Here is a 27,819-nt window from a genome sequence, read left to right as displayed (position 1 = left end):
GTTCCCAAAAAAGAAAAAAACATCCCTAATTTTTTGATAAATTTTTCCTCTGACTTTTTTCGAGTTGACCCCCGAAAGTAACATAAAATTCCGTTTTAGGCGGATGGCTTTAAAAGAAGAAATATTCTACACAAAATTTCAATATAAATCTCAGAATATATCATGTATATTAATACATTACATTTCAATGAAATTACATTCTAAATGTATGCGCTACAAGTAAAAATTATGCGCTGCCTTTTTTTAGTATTAATTTCGTACATTTTTAATATAAGCCAAAATCTTTGCTTATATTTCATTTTTTGGGGAAAGTATCAAAGGAAGAATTATTGTAGATCAAATTTCATGGTGGGTATCTGAACAGAAGAAATTCATATATTCAATATGTACTGTGTAAAAATATCGTCAATTGTTGTTAATAAAAACTTTGAAATAAGACCAAAACATAAGTAATGCTAGAAATCTAGATTTACCCTTCTATAAAAACAAAAGCACAAAGTGGGCCGACATGGCCCAATGATTCTTGATGTAATCCAAAGCTCTCTACAAATTTTCAGAACTCAATATTGAATTTTGCAAAGTATAGTTTGAAATATTGAAGTCCCTTTTTATATGGTCAAGACTAAGGGACAAGGCTGAGAACATGAAATTCTTTTGGTGTTTTGATCTACAGTAAGTTTTTTCATAAACCGAAATTATTGAAATTTTTCTATATTAAGTATAACATTTATATTTCGTTCAGAGACTCGCAATTAAATTTGATCTAGAATAATTCTTCCTTAGACACTTTCCCCAAAAAATAAAATTTAAATAATGCTTTTTACTTGGATTGGAGGGGAGTGTTCAAATAACAGTAGAAAGCAAGTGTAATATTCGAATGTAATTTTCTTAAAAACTATTGTACATAGATATATGATTTACTCTAAGATTTATAGTGAAATTTTGTGTAGAACATTTTTTCTTTTAACATAATCGCCTAAAACGACATTTTATGACATTTCAGGTGTCAACTCGAAAATAGTCCGAGGGAACATTAATTAACGATATATAGGAATGTTTTCGGGTGATTTTTTGGATCATTGATGCAAATATTTTTTGACATAAAATAGAAATACAGATTTCTTTTCTTTAGTAACTGATAGTGAAAGTTGATGAAGAATATCTTTGTTTTTGACGTCATTCTTCCAAATTTGTTGGACATTTTAGTTCCATATGGAAAGTTGCCCTAGAAAAGACTTTCCTGGGGCTTATATACAATTTAAATGAATTAATAGCAAATTTCGCCTCGATTTAAAAAAAAATATTTTTCCAAGATTTATAAACGAATCCCACTGTGCGGAACATAAGAGGGGTAGGTAAATAAAATGCTTAAAAATCGATTTTAATTAAAAAATGCCATGCTTATTTACAAAATATTCTTAAAGAGAATCTACGACTGTTAAAACATGTTGAAAAACCATGTTTATATAAAAAATCCAAAGAACATTTTTATAATCAACAATAATTGGAAAATTACCTAACATTCAGCAATAAAGTTAAAAAAATCCGCCATTGTATTTGTAAAAAATTAAAAAACAGTATTTAAAAATATTGAAAAAATCCACGACTATAAAAAAATATATATGTATAATATATATAATAAATTGGAACAAAAAGTATGGATTTTCACGATTGTTTCCTAGGTTCCTTTAAACTAATTTATGTATTTTGTTTGTCTTTATCCACTCAGAACCACCAATGCTAAAACACCTCAAGGCCTTAATTTATTTATTTTCTCAAATAATGTACATTTAATCAAATAAGTTATATTTTGCTCTCTACAGATGGCGGGCTTCCGCCGGATGCCATTTCATGATCATGTGGCTCAAGCTCTTTGCACCACCACCACAGCTGTCAAAATATTATGTGTGGCTGTGACGCACACTCTCATCTTCTTGACAAAGATATTGAGTCCATATTAAGTCTTTCAGAGTGTCAAAAGTATGCGAGTGTGCGTCACAGCCACACATAATATTTTGACAGCTGCAGGTCATACAAAGAACTGGAGCCATATGATCACGAAATGACATCCGGCGGAAGTCCCAAAGTTTGTGGAATGAAATATAACATATTTTATTAAATATTTTAGATGTTTGCATAAGTCGTGAAAAGTCCTTGAGCTGGGCGTGTCAATTTAAAGCAAACACATGTTGTGCAAATAAACCGAAAATCTCACATCCGGTGAAATGTTGGAGACGATGGCAACAGTTGGGTATCATTTCAAACACCAGAAAACTATTCCCTCTCCACATTAGATGGTAATTAAAATATAACAATTTCCAATTTTTTTTTTTTTGATCAATCAACTCCTATGCTATATATCAAATGGCATGAAGGATTGACGTAAGACGAAATAATTGGTCACAAAAGTAACTTTTTCCAGAACTTGCAAGAATCTACTAGTTTTGCATTTTTAACTAGTATTAACTTTTGTATTTGGTGAAGGAATCGAAATGGAAATCTGAAATTTGGAATGCGATTCCTTGATGATATGTTCGATTGACAAACTAAAGCGTTTTTTTCGAAATTCGAACAAAAGATGTACTATATTTGAATGAAAGCAAAAAATGTCAGAAATATAATAAAATTTTAGAATAAATTTAGATTTGTTCGAATTGGTCACTATGGCCTTCGAATGGTCAATGAAACCGTCACACGCTGCCCGAATGTTGCTCTGCGGTATTTTGGCACATTCCCGGCGAAGCGCTTGCTTGAGGTGATCGACACTTTGGTATTTTTCAGTGGCAACCTTGCTTTCCAAAATACTCCAGACACAATAATCCAACGGATTGGTATCCGGAGATTTTGGTGGCCATGGTGCGCTGGAAATGAAGCGAGGAACCTCTTTTGTAACCAATCTTGGGTGACGCGGGCAGAGTGCGATGGTGCTGAGTCCTGTTGGAATGTCCAAGGTCTGCGGCCAAAATGTTTGCGTGCCCAAGGCTTTAATACACCCTCCAGAATATTTTCGCGATAATATTCGGCATTTATTCTGATGCCACGGTCGATTAATACTGCGCTTGAGTTCTGGTGGCCAACCGAAGTTGCACATTTTTAGCTGACCTGTTTGGCAAGTTTGTTTTTGTTTGTTTACATACTGCTGGACAACGAATGTTTTCTCATCAGAGCGGAGAAAACCAAATTCGGCAGTTCACCACTTTCGGCCAAGTGAAGCAACTCTTTAGCTCTTTTGGGTCTATTTTCTTTCCGTTGCGATGTAAGTTCTTGCACTTTTTGGAATTTCAATGGCTTTGCCCCGAGCTGATTTTTCAATATTGCGATATGTTCAGCTCACGAGCCATTTTTCGGCCAATGCGACGCGGGTTTCAATCAAGTCGCTTCTTAACTTTTTGAACCATTTTTGCTGATGTTGCTGTTTATGGAGCCGAAACTTGTAGGTCTTTTCATAGAAGACGATAAGAGTTTCCCACTGAAGGCGAGAAGGTCTTCTCATAGAAGACGAGAATGTATTTTCATCGGAGGACAGAAAGTCTTCTCATCGGAGATCAGAAGGACCTCTCATATCCACGTTTGTTCCTTGAAGAAATATTCTTTAAAAATTCACGTTTATAGGTCTGAGAGTAAGGGTCCTTTTAAAAATGTTCTTTAAAGTCTACGTTTATAGGTCTGAGGAAACTTTTCAAAATATTCTTTAAAAGGTTAAAAGGTCTGAAGGTCCCTTCAAAAATTTTCCTTAAAAATCCAAGTTTATAGGTCTGAGTGACCTTTAAAATTTTTCTTTAAAAAACCAAGTTTAAAGGTCTGAGACACATTTTAAAAATTTGCTTTAAAAATCCACGTTTACAGATCTGAGGATCCCTTTAAAAAAATTTCTTTAAAAATCCACGTTTACAGATCTGAGAGTCATTTTAAAAATTTTATTTAAAAATCCAAAATCTGAGGGACCTTATAAAATTTTTCTTTAAAAATCCACGTTTATAGATGAGGGTCCCTTTAAAATTTTTCTTTAAAAATCCACTTTTGTAGGTCTAAGGACCCTATAAACATTTTCTTTAAAAATCCACATTGAAAGGTCTGAGGGTCCTTTTAAAAATTTTCTTTAAAAATCCACTTTTGTAGGTCTGAGGGTCCTCTATACAAATTTCTTTAAAAATCCAAGTTTTTGAAAATCCAAGATTATACATCTGAGGGACCTTAAAAATTGTTTTTAAAAATCTACGTTTATAGGTCTGAGAGGCCCTTTAAAATTTTTCTTTAAAAATCCAAGATTATAGGTTCGAAGGTCATTTTAAAAAATTGTGTGAGACCCTTTAAAAATTGTTTTTAAAAATATACGTTTTTAGGTCTGAGGGTCCTTTTAAAAATGTTATTTAAAAATCCAAATTTATAGGTTCGTAGGTCATTTTAAAAATGTTCTTTAAAAATCCAAGTTTGTAGGTCTGTTTTCTTTAAAAATATTCTTTACAAATCAAAGTTTATAGGTCTGAGGGTCCCTTTAAACATTTTCTTTAAAAATCCCCGTTTATAGGACCCTTTTAAAACTTTTCTTTATAAATCAGAGGGTCCTTTTAAAAGTTTTCTTTAAAAGTCCACGTTTATAGCTCTGAGGGTCCTTTTAATAATTGTCTTAAAAAATCCACGTTTATATCTCAAAAGGTCTGAGGGACCTTTTAAAAATGTTCCAAGTTTATAGGAACTTTCAAAAATTTTCCTTAAAAATCCAACGTTATAGATTCGAAGATATATTTAAAAATATTGTTTAAACATCCACGTTTCTAGGTCTGAAGGACCCTTTAAAATATTCTTTAAAGAGCCACGTTTATAGGTCTGAGGGTTCTTTAAATTTTTTTTTTAAAAATTAAAGGTTTAAGGTCTAAGGGTCCTTTTAAAATTTTTCTTTAAAAATCCAAGTTAATATGTTCGTAGCTTATTTTAAAAATGTTCTTTAATAATCCACGTTTCTAGGCCTATATCCTTGAAAAAGATTCTTTAAAAATCAAAGTGTATAGGTCTGTGGTATCTTTAAAATTTTTCTTTAAAAATCTAAGCTTATAGGTCTGAGGGTCCTTTTAAAAATTTTCCTTTAAAATACACGTTTATAGGTTCCTTAAAAATTGTTTTTAAAAATCCAAGTTAATAGGTCTGAGGGCACTTTTAAACATTTTCATTAAAAATCCAATTTTATAAGACTGAGGGTCCTTAAAAATCTACGTTTAAAGGTCTAAGAATCCTTAAAAATATTCCTTAAAAATCAAATTTTAAAGGTCTGAGGGTTGTTGAAAAAAATATTTAAAAATACACGTTTAAATGTCTGAGGATCCTTGAAAAAAATATTCTTCAAAAATCCACGTTTATATGTCTATGTTTTAAAAAAAGAGAACCCGTTGTAGATTCTTTAAATTGTTTGAGAGTTTTTAAATATTTTTCAAGGATCATTCGTGAATTTCTCTTTTCTTGAAGATCATTCGTGTACTTTTTGAAATATTTATTTGAATATTGATGACATGAGGAAATGTTTCCATAAATATTTTGAAATTAATTTACTATATTTTTTTTTTCATGGGAAAACAATATGGCAAAATTTTATTTTTTTTTTATTTTGGATATCCTAAAAATTTTGCTAATTGTGCTCCAATTGTTCTCATACACCCATGAAAAAAAGTTAGTTAATTAATTTTCCAAAATATTTATGGCAACATTTTCTCGTGGAAAACTCAAGACACAAGACAATGACCGATAACGGCAACAATGTATCCAACAAAAGTTGAATAACCCAACAACATTTTAGCCATGGCTCAAAATGTTCAAAGCTAGCCGAGATGATGGTAAACCAAGCCATGAAGATTTTTATGGAGAATCGAAGGGTGTAGGGGTGGGAAGTGGTTGATGTGACACAGACACGCAATGTGAGTGAGAGAGTGAGCGAGGGAGAGAGCGAAAACAAGAAAATGTTGTTACGGTCTTAAATTGTTGCTTGGCTGTTGGTTTTGTTGCTGGAGTGTTGGTTGGCAGCCTGACAGACTGGCTGTTTGCTGGGGTGGCTGTTGTGTGAGGTCTAAGCCAAGTGTAGCAATGAATGAATGAATCTATGAACATTTATTTTTTGTGTTCCTCTTTCCTGCTTGTTTCTTGGCCAACAATGCTGCTGTGACTGTGGTAGCGGCAGCGGCTGCTCTGCCAAGCTGCCATCGCTGCTTCAAATGCTGGTCTTGAAGTTTAGTGAAAATCGTTGGCAACTTTCAGTCGAGCACAAACATTGCAGCGTTCAAGTTGGTTTCGTCGGTCGTGGTGTTCAAGCGTTTACATTTATATTTTTTTGGGTAGAGTGTAGTTTGTCTGACAGACAGCCAGTTCGTCAGTCCGTCAGCCAGTCAGTCATTTGTAGTAAAACAGAAAAACGGTAATAAAATCCATTCCAGGCAGCCCGACAGGCCATTCAATTGTTTATGGTTAACTTGCTCCGTTCGCTGTGAGAGTGGAGTGGAGTGACTTCAAAGTGAAACGTTTTTGGCCGTGTTTCTGTTTCGGTGGTTCTGTTTGCTTTTTAACGGGAACGCACAGAAAATCCGGGATTGTTTTCATTTTTTTTGTTGTCGTCAAATGAATTGAATTTTTTGTGTCAAAATAAAAAAAATAAATAAATTAAAAAAATTATTGAAAAAAGTGTTAATTGTTCAGAGTGAAATGCAATTTGAATAGACTTTGTTGATGGCCATTTTATTTGTTTAAAAAATTATTATATATTTGTTGTTGTTTCCCCAGCAAAAAAATAAAAATTACAACAATAGCCTGCCTTTAGCAGAAAAAAAAATATCTAAACATTCCAACAAACTTGGCAATTTAACAAAGATTCAGCAATAAAATCAATCAGCAGAACAGACGCTGGCACTCACACAGATACAGATACATCTGTAGATAGCAAGGTATGTAAATATCCCGTCATTGTGTATTAAACTTATAGACATACAGACATACGTCCATACACATGCATGAGAGCCTAATTATTGTCATGACCAAAATGTCGTGTCCAAACAACGACAGCAGCATCCCAGCCCCCTTTCAGCATCCCAGCCCCTTTCTCCCCTCCTCCACCTTCTTGTCCACCATCCAGATATTCCGCCTCATTTCATTCGTTCGACTTGTCGTTGATGTTATTTTGTGAAAGTTAAGTTCAAGGATGTAAAACAAAAAATAACAGACATCAGAAGTGGCAGCAGCAGCAGACTGTCAGCCAGGCCACCAAGCCAGTTTGGGGAGGCAGCCAGCCATCCAGCCAGGCCTGCCTGTCATTTATCCATTGATGGGGCATCCATGGAGAACAGCATCCGTTGCTAGTAGCGGCACTCATTTCATAGCCAACAAAAGTGAAATTGGCCATGAATAAATGTGTGTGTGTGTGTGTGTGTGTGTGCAGAAAACTGTTATTTTGATTACATCTCTCCACATGCCACTGTTAGAATCAGAGTAGCAACAGCAACAAGAGCAGCATCATCATCATCATTCATTACCATAGCCAAGCCGCATTTCACACTGCGAACATTGGCCAAGGTGAAGGTTAACGGAAATGGCAAGGAATCGCACAGTGCCATTGATGGATGATGCAGTTGGGAGGGAGTTGTTGGAGGGCCAAATGGTAGCCATGGATTCCATATCCTTGGACAGAGAGACAGAGTGCGCGAGAGTGCCAAAGGACAAAGTATTTTTAGCCATTTGAAGTTTTCGCAGGAGGTCAATCAAGTTGTGGAAATTATATTCGATGTGGGGATAGGATTTTAAGGACCTTGTCCAGGAGACCTTCTACGGGACTTTTATCGTCTATATATTATAAAGGATAGGTGGCGGATAGCCAAAAATGCCTAGAAAAACGGCTAGAACCAGAATTTAAAAAAAAAAAATTGGGGCGATAAGGTGGAGTTTTTGAAAATTAGTACAAATTTTCAGGCAGGTTAAGTTCGTAAATGTGCCAAGTACGTCTACGTTTGCGTATAGCCCCCACAGAACGGTTCCTCACAATATTCTGTATTTTAGTAATTTTAGCGATATTTTTTACCGGAATTATTTCGAATTTTGTATTTGAAGTTCCGAATTGGTTTTTGAAAATTGGTATCAATTTTCAGGCAGGCTAAGTTCATAAATGGGCCAAAGTCCGTCCACAGAACGGTTCCTCCCAATATTCGATATTAGAATGATTTTAGCGACAATTTTTTACCGCAATTATTTCGAATTTTGTATTTGAAGTTCCGAATCGGTTTTTGAAAATTGGTGCCAATTTTCGGGCAGGTTAAGTGCCTAAATGGGCCAAGTACGTCTACGTTTGCGTATAACCCCCACAGAACGGTTCTTCCCAATATTCGATATTAGAATGATTTGAGCGATATTTTTTTACCGGAATTATTTCGAATTTCGTATTTGAAGTTCCGAATTGGTACTACAGCCTATGACAAACAATTGTATCTGCAGGACCACGGTTTCGTATACACCCCATATAACGGCTTTCATTTGAGCGGTACTAAATTTCGAATAGTTTGGTTTAAGGTAAATGGATGAAGGTGGAATTTTGAAATTTTGTATTGGGGTCCCTGTTGGGTGTAGACTTTCGATAAAGAAGTGGTTTTGGAAATGTGTACTACAAGTGCTCGAAAAGTACTAAATAGTACTAAATTTGGTACAATGTGCTATTGGGTGAACATATAGTGCTACCAGTTTGAAATTTGGTTTTAGGGTCGCTGTTCATGGGTAGCCTGAACATTTGGAGGTGGTTTCGGAAATGTGTACTATAATTGTACGAAAAGTTCAGTACTTTTGGTACTAAATTTGGAATTGGGTGAAGGGATAGAGATAAAATTCTGAAATTTAGTATTCAGATAACTGTTGGTATCTAAGGCTGAGATCTGGAGGTGATTTGGAGAGACCTTCTATATTTGTACGAAAAGTACTAAATAGTACTATATATGTTACAATTTTGTATTGGGTGAACAGATAGTGTGTAAAATATGAAATTTTGTATTTGAGTCATTGGTCACGGTTCATGTGTAGCCTCGACATATGAAGGTGATTTGAAAAATATGAACTATAAATGTAGGAAAATTACTGAATGTACAAAAAGTACTAAATACAACTATATATTTGGTACAATTTGGTATTGGGTGAACATAAAGTGCTTAAAATCTGAAATTTTGTATTAGGGCCGATGTTCATGTGTTCTGTACATATGGAGGTTTTCGGAATGTTTACTATAATTGTACGAAAAGTACTAAATGGTACAATATTTGGTATTGAGTGAAGGTATAGGGCTGGAATCCTCAAATTTTGATATTGAGAACTCTGTTGATATCTGGAATTGAGATAGGGAGGTGGTTTTGGAAATGCGTACTATATTTGTACAAAAAGTACTAAATGGTACTAATTGAAGGAATTGAAATAAAAGTCTAAAATTTTATACAGAGGTCTCTGTTGATATCTGCGAGATATGAAGGTGGTTTTGCAAAAATGCAAATAATTGTACGAAAAGTACTAAATGGTACTAATTTGTTCATGGTTAAAGGGATAGAAAAGAATCTGAAATTTGATACAGAGGTATCTGTTAGTATCTGGAATTGAGATATGGAGGATGGTTTCGGAAATGTGTACAATAGTTTTACGAAAAGTGCTAAATTGTACTATTTATTTGGTACAATTTGGTATTGGGTGAACATATTTGAATTAAATTTCAATTTGATTTAAAATTTGAAGTTTGGTATTATGGTTGCTGTTCATGTGTAGCCTGGACATATGGAGGAAGTTTTGGGAATTTGTACCATATCGGACGAAAAGTACTAAAATTAAGGTATGGAAATAAAACTCTGAAATTTGATACTGAGGGATCTGCTGGTATCTGCGATAGAGATATAGAGGTAATTTTGGGAATGTGTACTATAATTGTAAGAAAAGTACTGAATGGCACTAAATTTGGTATTGGGTGAAGAGATGGAGTTCAAATCCTGAAATTTAACATAGATGTCACTGTTGGTGACTGTGGATAAAATATGGAGATGGTTTTGGAAATGTGTACTATAATTGTACGAAAACTACTGAGTGGTACTTTATTTGATATTGGATGAAGGGATAGGGATACAATTCGAAAATTTGATATTTGGATGACTATATCTGAGGTTGAGATTTGGAGGTGGTTTGGCAATGCGTCCCATATTTCTACGAAAAGTACTAAATGGTACTAAATTTGGTATTTAGTGAAGGGATTGAGTTGGAATTCCGAAATTTGAAATTGAGTTCACTGTTGGTTTCTAGGGCTTATATTTGTAGGCGTTGAAATCAATTTGGACAGAAAAATTGGAATATCCTCCTCGTTTAACTTCAGTAAGAACGTTTTAAAGACTTTTTTGTGTAAAGGTAAACATTTTCCTATTATTCTTTCCGAAAAAGGAAAAAATATAATAATATATAAAATCTTGGAAGTCCGGACATTTAGTACGATTCATGAAGTTTTGAAGTTTAATAGATGGTGACAAAGTGAACAAATTGTGGAATATGACTACTAAAACGGAACGAATCTAATATTTGAGGATGGACTTTTCGCTGACGAAGTAGCTGGTTGCCAAACTTCAGAGCTCTGCAGACAGAAAATTTGCTGTAATTTTACCTTGCGCTTGCTCAATATGTACAGCCTTTATTTAAAAAAATATAGCTTTATTATGGGTCCATTTTTTGGTACAGCCGTATCTTCCGGATAAAAGTATTTTGAAAGCCTTTCTCCAATAAATCCTTTTTTTTTTTTAAATAATTACAGTATTGGGTACAGAACTCATAAACTCCTGATTTTAGGTATTTTTAAGGAGGTTTTTTTGTATTGATTGGATTCGCATTGTCTAAAAATTAGCATTTACTCGTTGAATGAAAAATCATACTACCAAAAATGTTCAATACCGCTTTGAATTTTTCTGTATTCCCATGTTTGGATTTTAGCCTATAGTACGGGCCTATCGCAAATTTTCAACCAAAATTTATGTATATTTGAACTAAAATAGCTCCCATAACGCTGGATTCCAAGGACATACAATTTGTAGGTTCTTAATAATCAGAATGGTCTTTAATTTTGGATTATTAATGAGTAGAAGATTATTTCGCCAATACATTTAGTATTTTTTTTGCAGATTTTGGAACAGCTCTCCTTGGAAATTTATTTTCCTTGGGTAACTTTTGTACAAAAAATATTTCAAATATTTACTGAGACCATTTTCTGTTCTTTTCAATTCTTGGTCTCTTTAGCCCTTGCGGACAATTTTTCTTCAAAGAAATTCGTAGATGACACTTATGGCAAATCGTTTAAATATTGCAATCGAATAGTGGATGATGCTTGAATTGTCATCTATCAGATGACAATCTTTACATCATCTCTGTTTTGTTTACACATGGTTTTTTGTAAACACGAAAAAAATTGCCATTTTCCAGAGACAAATTTCTGCAAGAGAGTACAATTTCAACACCACCAATGGCGCATGTCAAAAGGCTCTCTCCCCTAACATTTGTAAAAGGAAATTTAGAAATTTTCAGCAGCTGACAATAGCTTTGATATAACATGGGGGAATAAGTAACATTTAAGTTTATGTAATTAAAAGAAATTACAAGCAGAGTTAAAGGGGTTAAAGGGGGCTAAAAGTTCAAAACAATACAAAAACTAAAATTGTTCACTTTGAATTAACTCTTTTTATAATTTTTCCATAAGAATAATCGGTCCAAAAAATTCGTTTATTTATTTTTTTTTTTTTTTTGAATATTAAGAATATTTACAAAAAATGTGGGTTTTTAAAAAAATATATATTTTAAAGAATTTTGCAGGCAGTATTTGGCTAATATTCATAAATTTTTGAATATTTTTTTCACCGGCCAGCAGATGAACGATTCGTGGGTATTATTTTTTAAAGGAACAGTACATTGACCTTTGGCCACTTAAACTTGAGTTGAAAATGTTTTCCAATTTTTTGTACAGACAACTAAATTGGGATTAAGCCTAACTATTATGCAACAACAAAATGACAATGACAAAACTGTTCTATTTTCCAAATATATTTCAATGATTTTTAAAGAATATTTTTTTTTTCAATGACCATTTATTTAACTAAGCGTGGATTTTTAAGAATATTTTGCAAGTCGATGAGTTTTTAGAATATTTTTCCAGGTAACAGCAGACAATCTAGAAGTGATTTTTTCAGAAAAAAAAATCAAGAACCGATATCCCAACTTTTAAGAACATATTTCAATGTCCAACTAAATGTGAATTTCTTAAGGATATTTTTTCAAGGACCAACTAAACGTGAATTGTTTGAGAACCAAGGACCAGTAGACCACTGAAACGTGATTTTTTTAATGGTTCTCAGAGCCCGGCGGACCTCTTATATGTGGATTGTTAAGAACATTTTTTTAAGTAGCTGTAGATCAATTAAACAGGTCAAATAATATTTTTTCAAGGATCAGGAATCTATTTAAAGTTGATTTTTCAAAATGCTTTTCAAGGATCAGGAATCCAACTAAAAGTGGATTTTTGCAAACGTTTTTTTTTCATGGAGCTACAGACAAACTTTAAGCGGTTTTTAAGAATATTTTTAAGGACTAAAGGACTTTAGTTGGACTAAACATGGATTTTTATAAATATTTTTTCAAGGACCAGTAGGCATGGCTTTTTTTGGTTTAGTTTTTAAGGGCTCATTAACTAACTAAATTCGGAATATTAGGAGTCAAGTCTAATCAAGGATTTTTGAGAATATATTTGCAAGGACCTTCAGACGAGGAACACCTGGATTTTTAAGAATACTTTTAAGGACCAACTAACGATGTTTTTTAAAAAAATATTTTTTGAAGTATCTATACATCAACAAACAAAAACGTTTCAAGGACATGTAGAGCTACAGAAACAAAGATTTTGTAGAATATTTTTTTCAAGACCAATGGCAAACTAAACATAGATTTTCAAAGATTTTTTCTCGAGCCACTAGGCTATTTAAAAATTAATCTTGAAAATTTTTTTTTCGGACATTAGTAGACCATTTAAAAGTCAAATTAACGACAAAGTACGCGTGAATTTTTAAGAAACAAATTTTTTAAGGACCTACAGGACTAACTAATAGTGGAATTTTTACAAAAGATTTATTGGTTCGTGTTAGCTTTATGAGCTTCATGGACATTCAAAATGTTGACCCTTTGTGGGGGAGGTACCAGAAGCAGTGGATCGATATATTCCATCTTCACACCAGATCTTGTGTTAATAGAATCTTGCGAATGAGCGAAATTTAAAGCGAGTCGGATGATTATTTCGTATTTTATACGAGTTAAAATTATTCAAAAATTTTACCCTTTGTGGGGGAGGTACTTCATGGAGTAAGCTGATATTGCCTATTTTCGCATCTGTCCTAGCATTGATTGAAATATTAGGATTTGCAAATTTGGAGCAAAAATCGTATTATCATTTTTCCTTTCTGTGCAGTAAAATATTTTCATAGACATTTCGACCTTTTGTGGGAGAGGTACCGTGTCCATTAAACTTAGATTGAGTTCGGAGATGGGCAACATCGGACCGTTGCCCATCTCCGAACTCAATCTAAGTTTAATGGACACGGATGGACGGATGGACACTTCTACATGTACCCTCTCTAGCCATATGATTGTGGGTATAATGATTCCAGTTTATTCAGTGCAAATTTCGTAAGAATTATTTTTTAAACCTTCTGCCTAAAATCGTCGATTTTTAGGAATATTTTCTCAATGGCCATTAGACAAAAAAATGTGGATATTTTCAAGAAATGTTGAAAATTTACTCATACCTTGGGAATAATTTTTCCGATTTCAGCGATTCGTGGGTTATACGAATTTTTTTCAAGGATCAGTAAATAAAAGAGAATTTTTAACAATATTTTTTCAAGGACCAGATTAAATTAAAACGGATTTTTTTCTAAATTCCAACTAAACGTGGACATTTATGAATATTTTTCAAATGCCATGAACCAATTATTTTGGAACATTTTCCCAGGACCAGTAGTGTAAATAAACGTAGATTTTTGAGAATAATTTTCGGAGGCCAATAGGTCACGTGGATTTTGGAGAATATTTTTTTAAGGACTTTCTAAAAGTAAATTTTTAAGAATATTTTTTTTCGAGGATTATTAGTCCATCTAAACTTGGATTTAAAAGAATATTTTTTTGAGGGCCACTAGTACATCTTAACGTGGATTTGAAAAAAAATTTCAATAACTATTAGTCCATCTGATCTTGGATTTTTTGTGAATATTTTTTCGAGGGTTATTTGTTCATTTAAACTTGGATTCTTAAGAATATTTCTTTCGAGTCCATCTAAACTTGGATTTTTAAGACTACTTTTTTTCAAGGACTATTAGTCCACCTAAACTTGATTTTTTTCAAATATTTGTTCCAAGACCATTAGACCCACTAAACGTGAATTAAAATTTCTTTTTCGAGGACTATTAGTCCATCTAAGCTTGGATTTTTTTTTTAATATTTTTTCGAGGGCTATTAGCCCATTTAAACGTGGAATTTTAAGAATATGTTTTAAGGACTAGTAGTCCATCTAAACGCCGATTTTTTAAAAATATTTTTTTGGGAACTATTAGATCATCTAAACGTGGATTTTTAAGTTTTATTTTTAATGACTATTAGTCCATCTAAATATGGATTTTTAGGAATATTATTTCCAGGACTATTAGTTCATTTAAACAGGGACTTTTAAGAAAAACAATCCGAGGACTATTAGTTATTTAAACGTGCATTTTTAAGAATATTTTATTCGAGGGCTATTAGTCCATATAAACTTGGATTTTTAAGAAAACAGTTTTGTGTACCAATAGACGAACTAAAGTGAAGTGGGACGTAGGAAGGATATTTCAAGAATATTTTTGCAAGGACAGTCTAACGCGGCACCTTCTCTCCTTCTGGCACCTTCCTCACAAAATGTAGAAATTTTCAAAAATAATAATTTACTGCACAAAAAGAGAAAGAATAGTCTGATTTTGCTCCAGCTTTGCAAATCCAAATATTTCTATGAGTGCTAATCAGGGCCAACAATTTGGAAAATTATAACTCTTATAAAATGTGGTATATGAGTTCGATTGTCTTCAAAATACACAAATCACAATATTTTTATTAACCCAAGGTCTGGTGTGAAGATGGGATATATCGATCCACTCCTTCTGGTACCTCCCCCACAAAGGGGCAAAATTTTGAATTTCCATTAAAGTTCATCATAACTCAAGGCTTGGGTATACATCTGTTGGAAACCCCAACTGATACTATTTTATTTGTTGTAAGGATATTCTCTTGCAAGGTGAAACTTGAACTTAGTTTTTTCACGAGTTGTCCAATAGACCAACTAAACTTGGATTTGGAAAAATATTTTCCATGAACCACCAGACCTGCTAAATGTGTCTTTTAAAGTATGTATTTTTTCGGACCTTATTGGACCAATTAATCATAGATTTTAGGAGTATTTTATCAAGGATCATTTGACTAACTAAACGTGGACTTTTAGGATATATTTTAAGGACCAGTAGGCCTACAAAAATTGTTTTTTTTAGAGATTTTGTTTGGACACGTGGATTTAATTTAATTTAATTTAATTTTTTTTTAAATATTTTTTCAATTAAATAAACTGTTTTTTAAAGAATATTTCTTAAGGACCAGTAGTTCGACAAAGCATTTTTGAAAATAGTTTTCCAAGGAACCTTAGACCATTAAACTTGAATTTTTTAAGAAAAATGTCCATTGTGCCCAAAAAGTGTAGATTTTTAAGTAATATTTGTCAAGGATCGGTAGACTATCTAAACAAGAATTTTTGATGCATATTTATAAACTTTATTTTGAACAAAAGCATTGTCTTTTTTAAAATGTTTTTTTTTTATACAATTTTTGCATTTATTTACATTGAATGACTAACACCACCTCCTAATTTTTGAATAATAAAAATTCCGCTTAATAAAATAAAAAATATATATTTTTTTTCAATTTAAATGTGGGCCTTTCTCCAGCTGTCATTTTGATCGCCTGACTCAAGCACTTAATACCACTCACAGATGTCAAAATATTATGTGTGGCTATGACACATACGCTCACATATTTTTGACAATTTAATGGCAATTCCGAAATTGAGCTCTACTTTAAGAACATGAGCGACCGACCGACAACAAAACCGGCTTAAAGCTTGGAGAGTCCAAAAAAACCAACAAACAAAATTTGTGTAAATAAATAAAAAATACCAAAAAAAAAGAACCACAATAAATGAAATGTTGGGGACTGTGGTCACTGGATATTGTGAATGGAAGTTGGGTAGGATTTCATACCAAAAAAAAGACACATTTCGATTTTTTTTTGGACTCCACAGATGAGTGGCTCAATGAATGCAAAAATCATTTTTCAAAAGTAAATGCCATTTAAAATGTTATTTGAAAATTAAATTTCCTGATTTTTACAAAAAAAAAAAAATTGTGGAATATTTTATAAATGTTCGCCCACAAATAACTGTCACCCATAATTGTAGGCTGTAATCATGAAATGAATTACAGTTGTATTATCCGTTCATGCTTTCTTTGTTTTGCTTTTGTTTTCCGTCTTCCATTTTCTTTCGCACTATCAACAGGGTTAGTGGGTTAACGTCATTTGACTGTAAAAAGGTTTTTAAATGACAGTCGCCATTAACAGAGATGTTGATAACATAACAGTCATTACAGAGGTGGGGAAAACTTATGGTTTACATGATTTAAGAAAAACAGGGTTGCCAAACTTTATTAATTCTTTACAGTACCAAGATTATATATGTACAGGCTGAGATAAAACAACTGCAACAAAGTCAAACGCCATAATTTTTATTTTATTTTTTTTTAAATTGTATTGAATGAAAGCGAAAAATATCGGAAATAACATCAAATTTTAGAATAAGTTTAGATTTCTTTGAACTGGTCACCTTTGCCACGAATTATGGCCTTCAAATGGCCAATGAAACCGTCACACGCCAGCCGGATGTTGCTCTGCGGTGATCGACACTTTGGTATTTTTTTCCATTCCAAAAAGTGCAAGAACTTACACCGAAACAGAAAGAAAATAGACTCAAAAGAACTAAAGAGTTGCTTTGCTTGGCCGAAAATGGTGAACCGCCGAATTTGGTTTTGTTTCGATGAGAAAACATTCGTTCTCCAGCAGTTAGTAAACGAACTAAATGATTGTATTTACTTGCCGAAGAGGTCAGCTGAAAATATGCACCTTCGGTTGGCCACCAGAACTCAAGCGCCGGCCATGGTAATGGTGTGGACCGCCATAACAGCCAATGGTCGCTGTCCGCTCGTTTTAATCGACCGTGGCATCACAATAAATGCCGAATATTATCAAGAAAATATTCTGGAGGTTGTATTAAAGCCTTGGGCACGCAAACATTTTGGCCGCAGATTTTGGACATTCCAACAGGACTCTCAGCACGAGCCACCATCTCAGCACGAGCCACCACCACAAAATGAGGTTCCTCGCTTCATTTCCAGCGCACAATGGCCACCAAAATCTACGGATACCAATCCGTTGGACTATTGTATCTGGAGTATTTGGGAAAGCAAGGTTGCTACTAAAAATATCAAAGTGTCGATCACACAAGCAAACGCTTCACCGGGAATGTGCCAAAATTCCGCGGAGCAATATTCGGGCAGCGTGTGACGGGTTTATTGACCGTTTGCAGGCCATAATTCGTGCCAAAGGTGACCAATTCGAACAAATCTAAACTTATTCTAAAATTTGATGTCATTTCCGACATTTTTTGCTTTCATTTAATTAAATTAAAAAAAAAATGTAAAAATTATGGCGTTTGACTTTGAAGCAGTTTTTTTTATCTCACCCTGTATACCCTTTCTAGCCATATGACTACCCTCTCTAGCCATATGACTGAGGGTATAAAAATATCTTCTGTGTTAGGAATTCGTCAAAATGCTATAGGTCTCTTTAAAACCTGCAAAAGTTCTTCCATCTACATATTTCACCTGCCCTGAGCTGTTTTATCTATAGAAGACCTCGGAACTTATATAATATTTTATACCCTTCACCATAGTATGGAGGGTATATTGAGCTTGTCATTCCGTTTGTAACACTTCGAAATATACATTTTAGATCCCACAAAGTAGATATATTCTTGATCAGCATAAAATTCTATGTCGATATAGCAATGTCCGGCTGTCTGTGGAAATCACTCTAGCTTCCGAACGAAATGAAGTAGGTTGATAAAATTGTACTCAAATGTGTATTATGTCGGCAGGACTTTTGGTATTGAAAATGGGTCATATAGGTCCACGTCTTCGTATAGCCCCCATATAAGGGTGCCTCTCGATATGCGGTATTTTGATGATTTTAGAGACATTATTTACCGAAATTATTTCAAATTTGGTTTCAAATACCATTCGTAATGGATACTACAGACTATGACAGAAAATTGTCTGTGCAGGTCTACGACTTCGAATAGCCCCTATATAACGGTACCCCCCGATATTTGGTATTTTGATGATTTTAGCGACATTATTTACCGGATTTGTTTCAAATTTCGCATTTGAAGTTCCTAATGGATACTACAGCCTATGACAGACACTTGTATGTGCAGGTCCACGTCTTCGAATAGCCCCCATATAACGGTACCCCTAGAAATTCGGTATTTTGATGATTTTAGCGACATGATTTACCGGAATTGTTTCAAATTCCGCATTTGAAGTTCGTAATGGATAATACAGCCTAAGACAGAAAATGAGGCATGTAGGTTCACATCTTCGTATATCCCTCATATAACGGTAGTTCCCAATATTGTATATTTTGATGATTTTGGAGACATTATTTACCGAAATTATTTCAAATTTTGTATTTGAAATTCGTAGTGGATACTACAGCCTATGACAGAAAATTGTCTGTGCAGGTCCACGTTTTATAACCCCCATGGTACCTCCCTGTATTCGGTATTTTGATGATTTTAGCTACATTATTCACCGATTTTTTTAAGTTTCGCATTTGAATATTGTAATAGCTCGTGACAAAAGTTGCCTATGCAGGTCCACGTTGTCGTATGGACCCTAATATACGGCTACATTCGGTATTTTTAAGATTTTAACAGAATTTTTAACGGATTTTATTTTTATAAAAATTTTTAAATTTTTACCAAATGGTGGAGGGTATTCCGGCCGAACTTACAGCAGTTTTACTTGTTTGTTATGGTTTTGAGTGAGAAAAAATCCACCCTTCGCCCTTTGTCACCCTTTAATTAAAAGTGCGTAGTTAATCCATTTCATCGCCCCCACCTCCCTTGGAAATTAATTAATAATATTTTCAACACCAAACAAAATTTTCCATTTATTTAACTCTTCGGCCTACTTTTTGCGTCAAATGAAAACATTTTATTTTCATTTTAATTATTTTAATTTGACTCCCAAAAAAGAAAAAAAAAAAATCAAAACATTTCCATTTCAAGTAGAGCCTAAGTAGAGCATAAAATTCAAATTGTCTGCATAATTGTCTCTGCAGAACACCCCAGCAATTTGCCGCCCCAAAAGAGTGACAATAATAACCGTTTGACAAATAATTTAAATGACAATTTAAGAGCATTTGGAAAATGTAGTTTTCGGCCGAAGAAAGTGAAAGTCTCGTTGCGGTTGGTGTTGTGAACCAATTTTCAAAGCAAAATTAAAACTGTAATTATTTCAATGTCAATTTTTTCTTTTCTTTTCGCAAATAACAGAGTGTGTTGGCATTTTCACTCAAAAAGCGGAATGAAAAAATAACCGCAAACCGAGGCTCTTCAAATAACCACAAAGTGGAAAAACAGTTAAGGCGGAGATGGAGGAGAAAAAATACCGACAAGAAATCAAAACCTGTCATTTTCACTATCCAAGAGACATAGGAGATGTCGTGGATTGCGCACCGTTCTGTCTGTCTCTCTAGCTGCCATTCCAAATAGAACGGCATGTAGACGACATTGCAAAATCGGAAACTTGATTCGTTGAAGAGTGGAGAATTACAGATTTGGTGGAAAATTAATGTTATCTCAGTTGCATGTTAATAACATGGCTCGGCAGGGTTGCCATCCTCGTTTAATTAATTGTAAGACTTAATAGGAAACTTGGGATTTAAAAGAAAAAAAAAATAATTTGAATCCCAGCAGATTTTGGAGGTAGAGCCAAAAAAAAAAAAAAAATTAGATCGCAAGGTATCGAAATGGAGGGGACAAGTTCTCCCCTCTTTCAAACTTTTGGAAATTTTCGAATTAAGATTCTTCGAAATCCTTGGATTTTTGGTGTTAAGTGTCTTCAGCAATATTGCAGATAAAAGTTCGAGGTATATTTTGATAGAAAATTTTAACTCTCAAGCGAGTCAAAAAAGCAGGTCTTTTTGGTCCTTTTTTTATACCCCTCAGCCATATGACTAGAGAGGGTATATATCATTTGATACGGTCAAAAGGTGCCTAGTCGAAATAACAGCTTTAGACCCTAGGTCTTTTCGGATCAAATCCGTTTCAGGACATTTGGAGTCGATCTAGCGATGTTCGTCCGTCTGTCTGGCTGGTGCGCACGATAACTCTCGAAGGGAGTATCCGATTTGGTCCAAACTTCGTATATCGTAATATTTTTGTCAAACTTGGATCGAGTTCGGAGATAGGTAATATCGGTCCACTCCTTCTGGTACCTCCCCCACAAAATATCGAAATTTTCAAAAATATATTTTCTGCACAGAAAGAGATAACCCGGTTTCGCCCCAACATTGCAAACCAAAATATTTGCATCAGTGCTAGGTCAGGTGCAAAAATTGACAATATCGGACCACCCCATCAAGTACCTCCCCCACAAAGAGTCAAAATTTTCAATAATTACAACTCTTATAAAATCTGACGTAACAGTCCGATCATCGTCAAATTTCTCACATCCCAATATTTTTATTAACCCAAGGTGTAGAGTTTAGAAAGAATATATCAATCCACTCCTACTGGTAAATCCGCCACTAAAGGTCGACATTTTCAAAAAAAAAATTTTTCTGCAAACTTTTGGAAAGGAGCGATAATCCGATTTTGCTCCATCTTTGCAAATCCAAAGATTTTCATCAGTGCTAGGTCAGGTACGAAAATGGACAATATCGGTCCACTCCATCAAGTACCTCCCCCACAAAGGGTCAAAATTTTCAATAATCACAACTCTTATAAAATGTGATGTGATAGTCAAATTTCTCACATCCCAGTATTTTTATTAACCCAAGGTCTGGTATTAGGATGGAATATATCGCTCAACTCCTTCTGGTGCCTTCCCACAAAGGGTAAAAATTTTCTATATCCATTGAGCACAAAAACGCGAAAATAACATTCGTCCTCATTTAGACTTTGTACATCTCAATATTTCTATCAACACAAGATCTGCTATAAAGATGATAGAAATCGGACCATTCCTTCTAGTACCTCCCCCACAAATGGTCGAAGTTTTGAAAAACCAAAATTATCATAAAATCCGAAATAAGCATTTGGTTCTCTTCAAATTTCTCACATCCCAATATTTTTATTAACCCAAGGTCTGGTGTGAAGATGGAATTTATAGGTCCACCCCTTCTGTTACCTCCCCTACAAAGGGTCACAATTTTAAATATTCATGAACCTCATAAAACACGAAATTAACTCTAATTTCATTCAGACTTGACACATCTTAATACAGGGTGAGATAAAAAACTGCAACTAAGTCAAAAGCCATAATTTTTAATTTTTTTTTTTTAATTTTATTGAACGAAAGCAAAAAATGTCGGAAATTTTAGAAGAATTTTAAATTTGTTCGAATTGGTCACCTTTGACACGAATTATGACCTTCAAACGGCCAATGGAACCGTCACACGCTGCCGAATGTTGCTCTGCGGTGTTTTGGCCCGAATTGGTTACCTTTGACACGAATTATGACCTTCAAACGACCAATGAAACCGTCACACGCTGTCTGAATGTTGCTCTGCGGTATTTTGACCGTTCCCGGCGAAGCGCTTGCTTGAGGTGATCGACACCTTGGTATTTTTTAGTGCCAACCTTGCTTTCCAAAATACTTCAGGCACAATAGACCAACGGATTGGTATCCGGAGATTTTGGTAGCCAGCTGTGCACTGGAAATGAAGTGAGGAACCTCATTTTGTGAACATTCTTGGGTGGCGCGTGCTGAGCGCGATGATGCTAAATCCTCTTGAAATTTCCAAGGTCTGCGGCCAAAATGTTTGCGTGCCCAAGGCTTTAATACACCCTCCAGAATATTTTCGCAATAATATTCGACATTTATTCTGATGCCACGGTCGGTTAATTCGAGCTGAGAGCGACCATTGGCTGTTATGGCGGCCCACACCATCACCATGACCGGCGCTTGAGTCCTGGTTGCCAACCAAAAGTGCACATTTTCATCTGACCTCCTCGGCAAGTAAATACGATCATTTTGTTTGCTTACAAACTGCTGGACAACGAATGTTTTCTCATCGGAGCGGATAAAACCAAATTCGGCAGTTCACCACTGTCGGCCAAGCGAAGCAACTCTTTAGCTCTTTTGTGTCCATTTTCTTTCTGTTGCGGTGTAAGTTATTGCAGTTTTTGGAATTTCAATGGCTTTGCCCCGAGCTCATTTTTCAATATTTGCCGAATGGAATATTGCGATATGTTCAGCTCACGAGCCATTTTTCGGCCACTACGACGGGTTTCGATCGGGTCGCTTCTTCGATCGGCGGGTTTCGATCATGTCGCTTCTTTACTTTTCTTCCGTCCCCTTCCTTGACGCCGGGCTACGATAACAGTATCATGGAGCTATGGTACAAGACACAAAGATTTATTCACATTTAAATGCTTGAGCCTGGAGTGCTCCAAAATGCTTTTGTACGCTTGTAAACAATATAATGACCTGTCACGGGTATAATTTTAACAGCTGTCGGACGTGTGGCTTTGAAATGACAGCAGTCTGAAGTTGGTTGCAGTTTTTTCAACTCACTCTTATTTTTTTTTTTTGATTCCCAAAATGGGGCCTTTTGAGAATTTTTGTTTAATCTGTATACTTGGATATTTGACCCGAAAATCCAGGTTCAAGACCCGGATTAAACCTTCTAAACAGATACATACTTTGGAAAGGTTATAGTTTAAACTATAATTTGGCATACATTTTTTGGACTCCCAAATTGGGACCTTTTTCCCCTTTTGGGGATTTTTTTGTTAAAAATCCGGTCACCCGGATATTTGACCCGATTCTCCAGGTCTAAGTCCCGGACCTTCTAAAACAATGTTTTTTTTTTTTTTTTTTGCATTCATTTTATGGACTCCCAAAATGGGAACTTTTTCTACTTTTGGGGATTTTTTCGTAAAAATCCGGTTAACCGGATATTTGACCCGATCTAAACCGATACATACTTTGGAAAAGTTATAGTTTAAACTATAATTTGGCATACATTTTTTGGGCTCCCAAAATGGGAAATTTTTCTACTTTTGGGTATTTTTTTGGTAAAAATTCGGTTAAATGGATATTTGACCCGAACCTTAAGGTATAAGACCCGGAGACTCCCAAAATGGGACCTTTTTCGGCTTTTGGGGATTTTTTTAAATCCGGTTAACCGGATATTTGACCCGAATCTCCAGGTATAAGGCCCGGACCTTGTAAACCGATGTTTTTTTTTTTTTGGCAACTATAATTTAGCATTCATTTTTTTGGTTTCCCAAAATGGGGCCTTTTTCGTTTTTTGGGTTTTTTTTTTAAATCCGGGTCAACCCTAATCTCCAGGTCTAAGACCCGGACCTTGTAAACCAATGTTTTTTTTTGGGAAAGGTTACAGTGGCAACTATAATTTGGCATACATTTTTTTGGTCTCCCAAAATGGGGTCTTTTTCGTTTTTGGGTTCGTTTTTTAAATCCGGGTAAACCATATCATGTGGCCACTTGTTGGGAAGGCAGTTCCATTAGGTTACTATATATTTTCTTTTTCGGGTCAAACTCGAGTCAGGGACATTGTTAAATATCCGGGCATCCGGATCCGTCCCCAAGAAGAAAATACTTTCCCAGAATCAGGGCACAAATACCCACTTCTGAGAAAAAAAATCTAAAAATCCGAGAATTTTTACCGAACTAGAGTTGTTCCATAATTTTTGCCTCAACTATAATTTGTCATAAATTTTTTGGACTCCCAAAATGGGGCCTTTTTCGTTTTTGGGTTCTTGTTTTTAAATCCGGGTCAAGCCTATCATCTGACCACTTGTTGGGAAGGTATTTTCATTAGGTTACTAATGATTAGGTTACTATATATTTTTTCGGGTCAAACTCGGGTCTTGGACATTGTCAAATGTCCGGTTATCCGCCTCCGTCCCCAAGAAGAAAATACTTTCCCAGAATCAGGGCACAAATACATTCAACCAAAAAAAAAAAAAGAAATCCAAAAATTCCGAGAATTTTTACCGAACCAGATTTGTTCCATAATTTTTTTCCTCCCAAAATTCACAACCGGTTCGATAATTTCTATCCAACAAATGAAATGAAAATTCATCGAAACATTGAAAACCAAACAACAAAAAAGTACCGATTTTCCTCTAAAACGTCTTATCGTCGAGAAATTAATGACCCCACCCTTCAAAATTATAACGAACGACTAATTGCCGGATGATTTCACACCTTTTTTTGCAAGGCAACAACGTCTTGGAGAAAAACGAACAAACAAACAAACCGAATGACAATTATCAGATAAAGATTTCCAAATCCCACAACATTCCAATGGAAGGTAGAGTTATGGCTATATAAGGCTTCGACACGATTTCCAGTGCAATTTATTTGTTCAGAACTTAGTTCTCATAATGCAACGCGGAATAATTGTTCATAATTTTTTACTAACCCTTTTGGGTTTCCTGAGTTGTGGAGCTCTGGGAGTTATGGCGGAAAATAATGTTACCCGAGAAAGAGAATTTGATTTTATTCCCCTGTATCCTGAACCGCGCATAGTTGGTGGCACCGTAGCCAAAGATGGCCAATTCCCGTATCAGGTGGCCCTGAACATTGGCAATAGTTTCACCTGTGGCGGTTCCATTATTTCGGCAAATTATGTGGTAACGGCGGCCCATTGTGTTACCTCGGGCTTGGTGCCCAGGCCGTAAGTATTTTTAAAAGAAATTTTGGAGGAATATTTTTAAACTCATCTGCCCTCTCCATTTTCCACTAGATACCCCGCTTCCCGTTTAAATGTACGCGTTGGCAGTCGTTTTTACAACAGTGGCGGCGAGGTGGTTGGCATCTCCCAGGTCAAGGTTCATCCCTCATATCGTCGCTCGGACAATGATATTGCCGTGTTGAAGCTCTCCAAACCTCTGGTGTTTACGGATAACATCAAGCCCATCTCCATTGCCAAAAGGGCACCAGCTGATGGTGTAGCTGTCACAACTTCGGGTTGGGGTCTCTTGCGTAATGGGGGATCCACACCACGTGAGCTGCAGTATACCACCATGACAGCCCTCTCCCTTAGAAATTGTAGACGTAGCCTCTAGACAGTATCCAGTACGGTGTTGTGCCTTGCCCCCCGTAATGGTAATGGGGTGTGTGGTGGAGACTCCGGTGGCCCTGCTGTCTATAACAACGAGCTGGTCGGTGTCACAAATTACGTTGTGGGTGGTTGTGGCTCACGTTATCCCGATGGCTATGCCAATGTGGCCTATCATTACAGTTTCATAAAGAACAATTCCGATTTGTAGATTCTCAAGAGGTCTCTGAAGGCAACGGCAAAACAAAATATAAAATTTATTTGATTCTTATCTGTCATTGATTCGTTTTTTGTTTCTTCTTCTGTTTCATCTGCAACTACTTTCAATTTCACTCACGTCTCATGGTGACGTTTCTATTCAGAATATTTATAAGCCAAGCGGCTGTTATTGAATCGATGGCCTCAGAGAAAGCGTTTCGTATTAAATTTACATAAATTAATTAGAAATGCTACCGAGGGAGAATATCAAAACAAAAAAGAACCTCGAAGTTGATTCTTTTTTGAAATGACAAGCAAATCTTAAAAAAAGTGAAGAAAATAACATCAAAACATCGGAGCAGGTTAGTCTAATAACAGGCAAAGACAATGCAGAGTGTGGGAAAATTTCGAAATTTTAACAGCTAGAGCGGCTATTTTTTTTCGGGCAGAAGACCATTCTAATTGTTTGTAGGTAGAATTACTAAAGGGGTTCTATGGCCGCATAGAAGAGCTCAAGGTCTTCTATGGCCTCAAGGTCTAATTAACAGCTAGATAGGCTATGTTTGTCAATCAGAAGACCATTACTCAAGGTCTTCTATGGCGCGCATAGAAGAGCTCAGAGGTCTTCTATGGCCGCATAGAAGAGCTCAAAGGTCTTCTATGGGCCGCATAGAAGAGCTCAAAGGTCTTCTATGGGCCGCATAGAAGAGCTCAAAGGTCTTCTATGGGCCGCATAGAAGAGCTCAAAGGTCTTCTAAGGGCCGCATAGAAGAGCTCAAAGGTCTTCTATAGCCCGCATAGAGGAGCTCAAAGGTCTTCTATGGCCCGCATAGAGGAGCTCAAAGGTCTTCTATGGCCCGCATAGAATAGCTCAAAGGTCTTCTATGGCCCGCATAGATGAGCTCAAGGTCTTCTATGGCCGCATTGAAGAACTCAAGGTCTTTTATGGCCGCATAGAAGAGCTCAAGATCTTCTATGGTCCCCATAGAAAAGCTCAAGGTCTGCACAGAAGAGCTCAAGGTCTTCTATGGCCCGCATAGAAGAGCTCTGGGTCTTCTATGGCCCGCATAGAAGAGCTCTAGGTCTTCTATGGCCCGCATAGAAGAGCTCTAGGTCCTCTATGGCCGTATAGAAGAGCTCAAAGGTCTTCTATGGCCGCATAGAAGAGCTCACAGGTCTTCTATGGCCGCATAGAAGAGATCACACGTCTTCTATGGCCGCATAGAAGAGCTCACAGATCTTCTATGGCCGCATAGAAGAGCTCACAGGTCTTCTATGGCCGCTTAGAAGAGCTCACAGGTCTTCTATGGCCGCATAGAAGAGCTCACAAGTCTTCTATGGCCGCATAGAAGAGCTCACAGGTCTTCTATGGCCGCATAGAAGAGCTCACACGTCTTCTATGGCCGCATAGAAGAGCTCACAGGTCTTCTATGGCCGCATAGAAGAGCTCACAGGTCTTCTATGGCCGCATTGAAGAGCTCAGAGGTCTTCTATGGCCGCATAGAAGAGCTCACAGGTCTTCTATGGCCGCATAGAAGAGCTCACAAGTCTTCTATGGCCGCATAGGATAGCTCACAGGTCTTCTATGGCCGCATAGAAGAGCTCACAGGTCTTCTATGGCCGCATAGAAGAGCTCACAGGTCTTCTATGGCCGCATAGAAGAGCTTACAGGTCTTCTATGGCCGCATAGAAGAGCTCACAGGTCTTCTATGGCCGCATAGGAGAGCTCACAGGTCTTCTATGGCCGCATAGAAGAGCTCACAGGTCTTCTATGGCCGCATAGATGAGCTCACAGGTCTTCTATGGCCGCATAGAAGAGCTCACAGGTCTTCTATGGCCGTATAGAAGAGCTCACAGGTCTTCTATGGCCGCATAGAAGAGCTCACAGGTCTTCTATGGCCGCATAGAAGAGCTCACAGGTCTTCTATGGCCGCATAGAAGAGCTCACAGGTCTTCTATGGCCGCATAGAAGAGCTAACAGGTCTTTTATGGCCGCATAGAAGAGCTCACATGTCTTCTATGGCCGCATAGAAGAGCTCACATGTCTTCTATGGCCGCATAGAAGAGCTCGCAGGTCTTCTATGGCCGCATAGAAGAGCTCACAGG

The 27,819-nt window shown here is 35.9% G+C and overlaps 2 protein-coding genes across 5 annotated transcripts in view; both read left to right on the top strand.

The window, feature by feature from the left end:
* Positions 1 to 6,245: 6,245 nt before the first annotated feature.
* LOC101888089 (carboxypeptidase D) overlaps positions 6,246 to 27,819 on the top strand; it is a 111,711-nt gene continuing 90,137 nt past the window's right edge. The window contains exons 1-2 of one of the 4 annotated variants that reach the window (XM_059121876.1): positions 6,247 to 6,400; positions 6,763 to 6,923. The gene's annotated coding sequence lies outside the window, so the exon portion shown is untranslated. Of the gene's footprint in view, positions 6,924 to 27,819 lie in introns of all 4 variants that reach the window. The other 3 variants (XM_059121878.1, XM_059121877.1, XM_059121879.1) reach the window with 3 other exon arrangements.
* LOC101896773 (trypsin alpha) lies at positions 24,802 to 25,793 on the top strand. Its single transcript, XM_005186852.4, has 2 exons — positions 24,802 to 25,131; positions 25,201 to 25,793. Exons 1-2 carry the CDS (start codon positions 24,839 to 24,841, stop codon positions 25,520 to 25,522), a joined length of 615 nt encoding a protein of 204 aa, XP_005186909.3. The 5' UTR covers positions 24,802 to 24,838; the 3' UTR covers positions 25,523 to 25,793.

The sequence above is a fragment of the Musca domestica genome, unplaced genomic scaffold (assembly GCF_030504385.1).
Source record: "Musca domestica strain aabys unplaced genomic scaffold, Musca_domestica.polishedcontigs.V.1.1 2, whole genome shotgun sequence".
NCBI classification, from domain to species: domain Eukaryota; kingdom Metazoa; phylum Arthropoda; class Insecta; order Diptera; family Muscidae; genus Musca; species Musca domestica.
Note: the sequence above shows the minus strand (reverse complement) of the source record. Positions and strands in the feature narration are given on the sequence as shown.

Excerpts from the sequence above, each read along its gene's own strand:
- LOC101896773 (XM_005186852.4), top strand. The coding sequence starts at position 24,839 with ATGCAACGCGGAATAATTGTTCATAATTTTTTACTAACCCTTTTGGGT. Across the intron at positions 25,132-25,200 it reads TCGGGCTTGGTGCCCAGGCC|ATACCCCGCTTCCCGTTTAA; the intron begins GTAAGTATTTTT and ends ATTTTCCACTAG.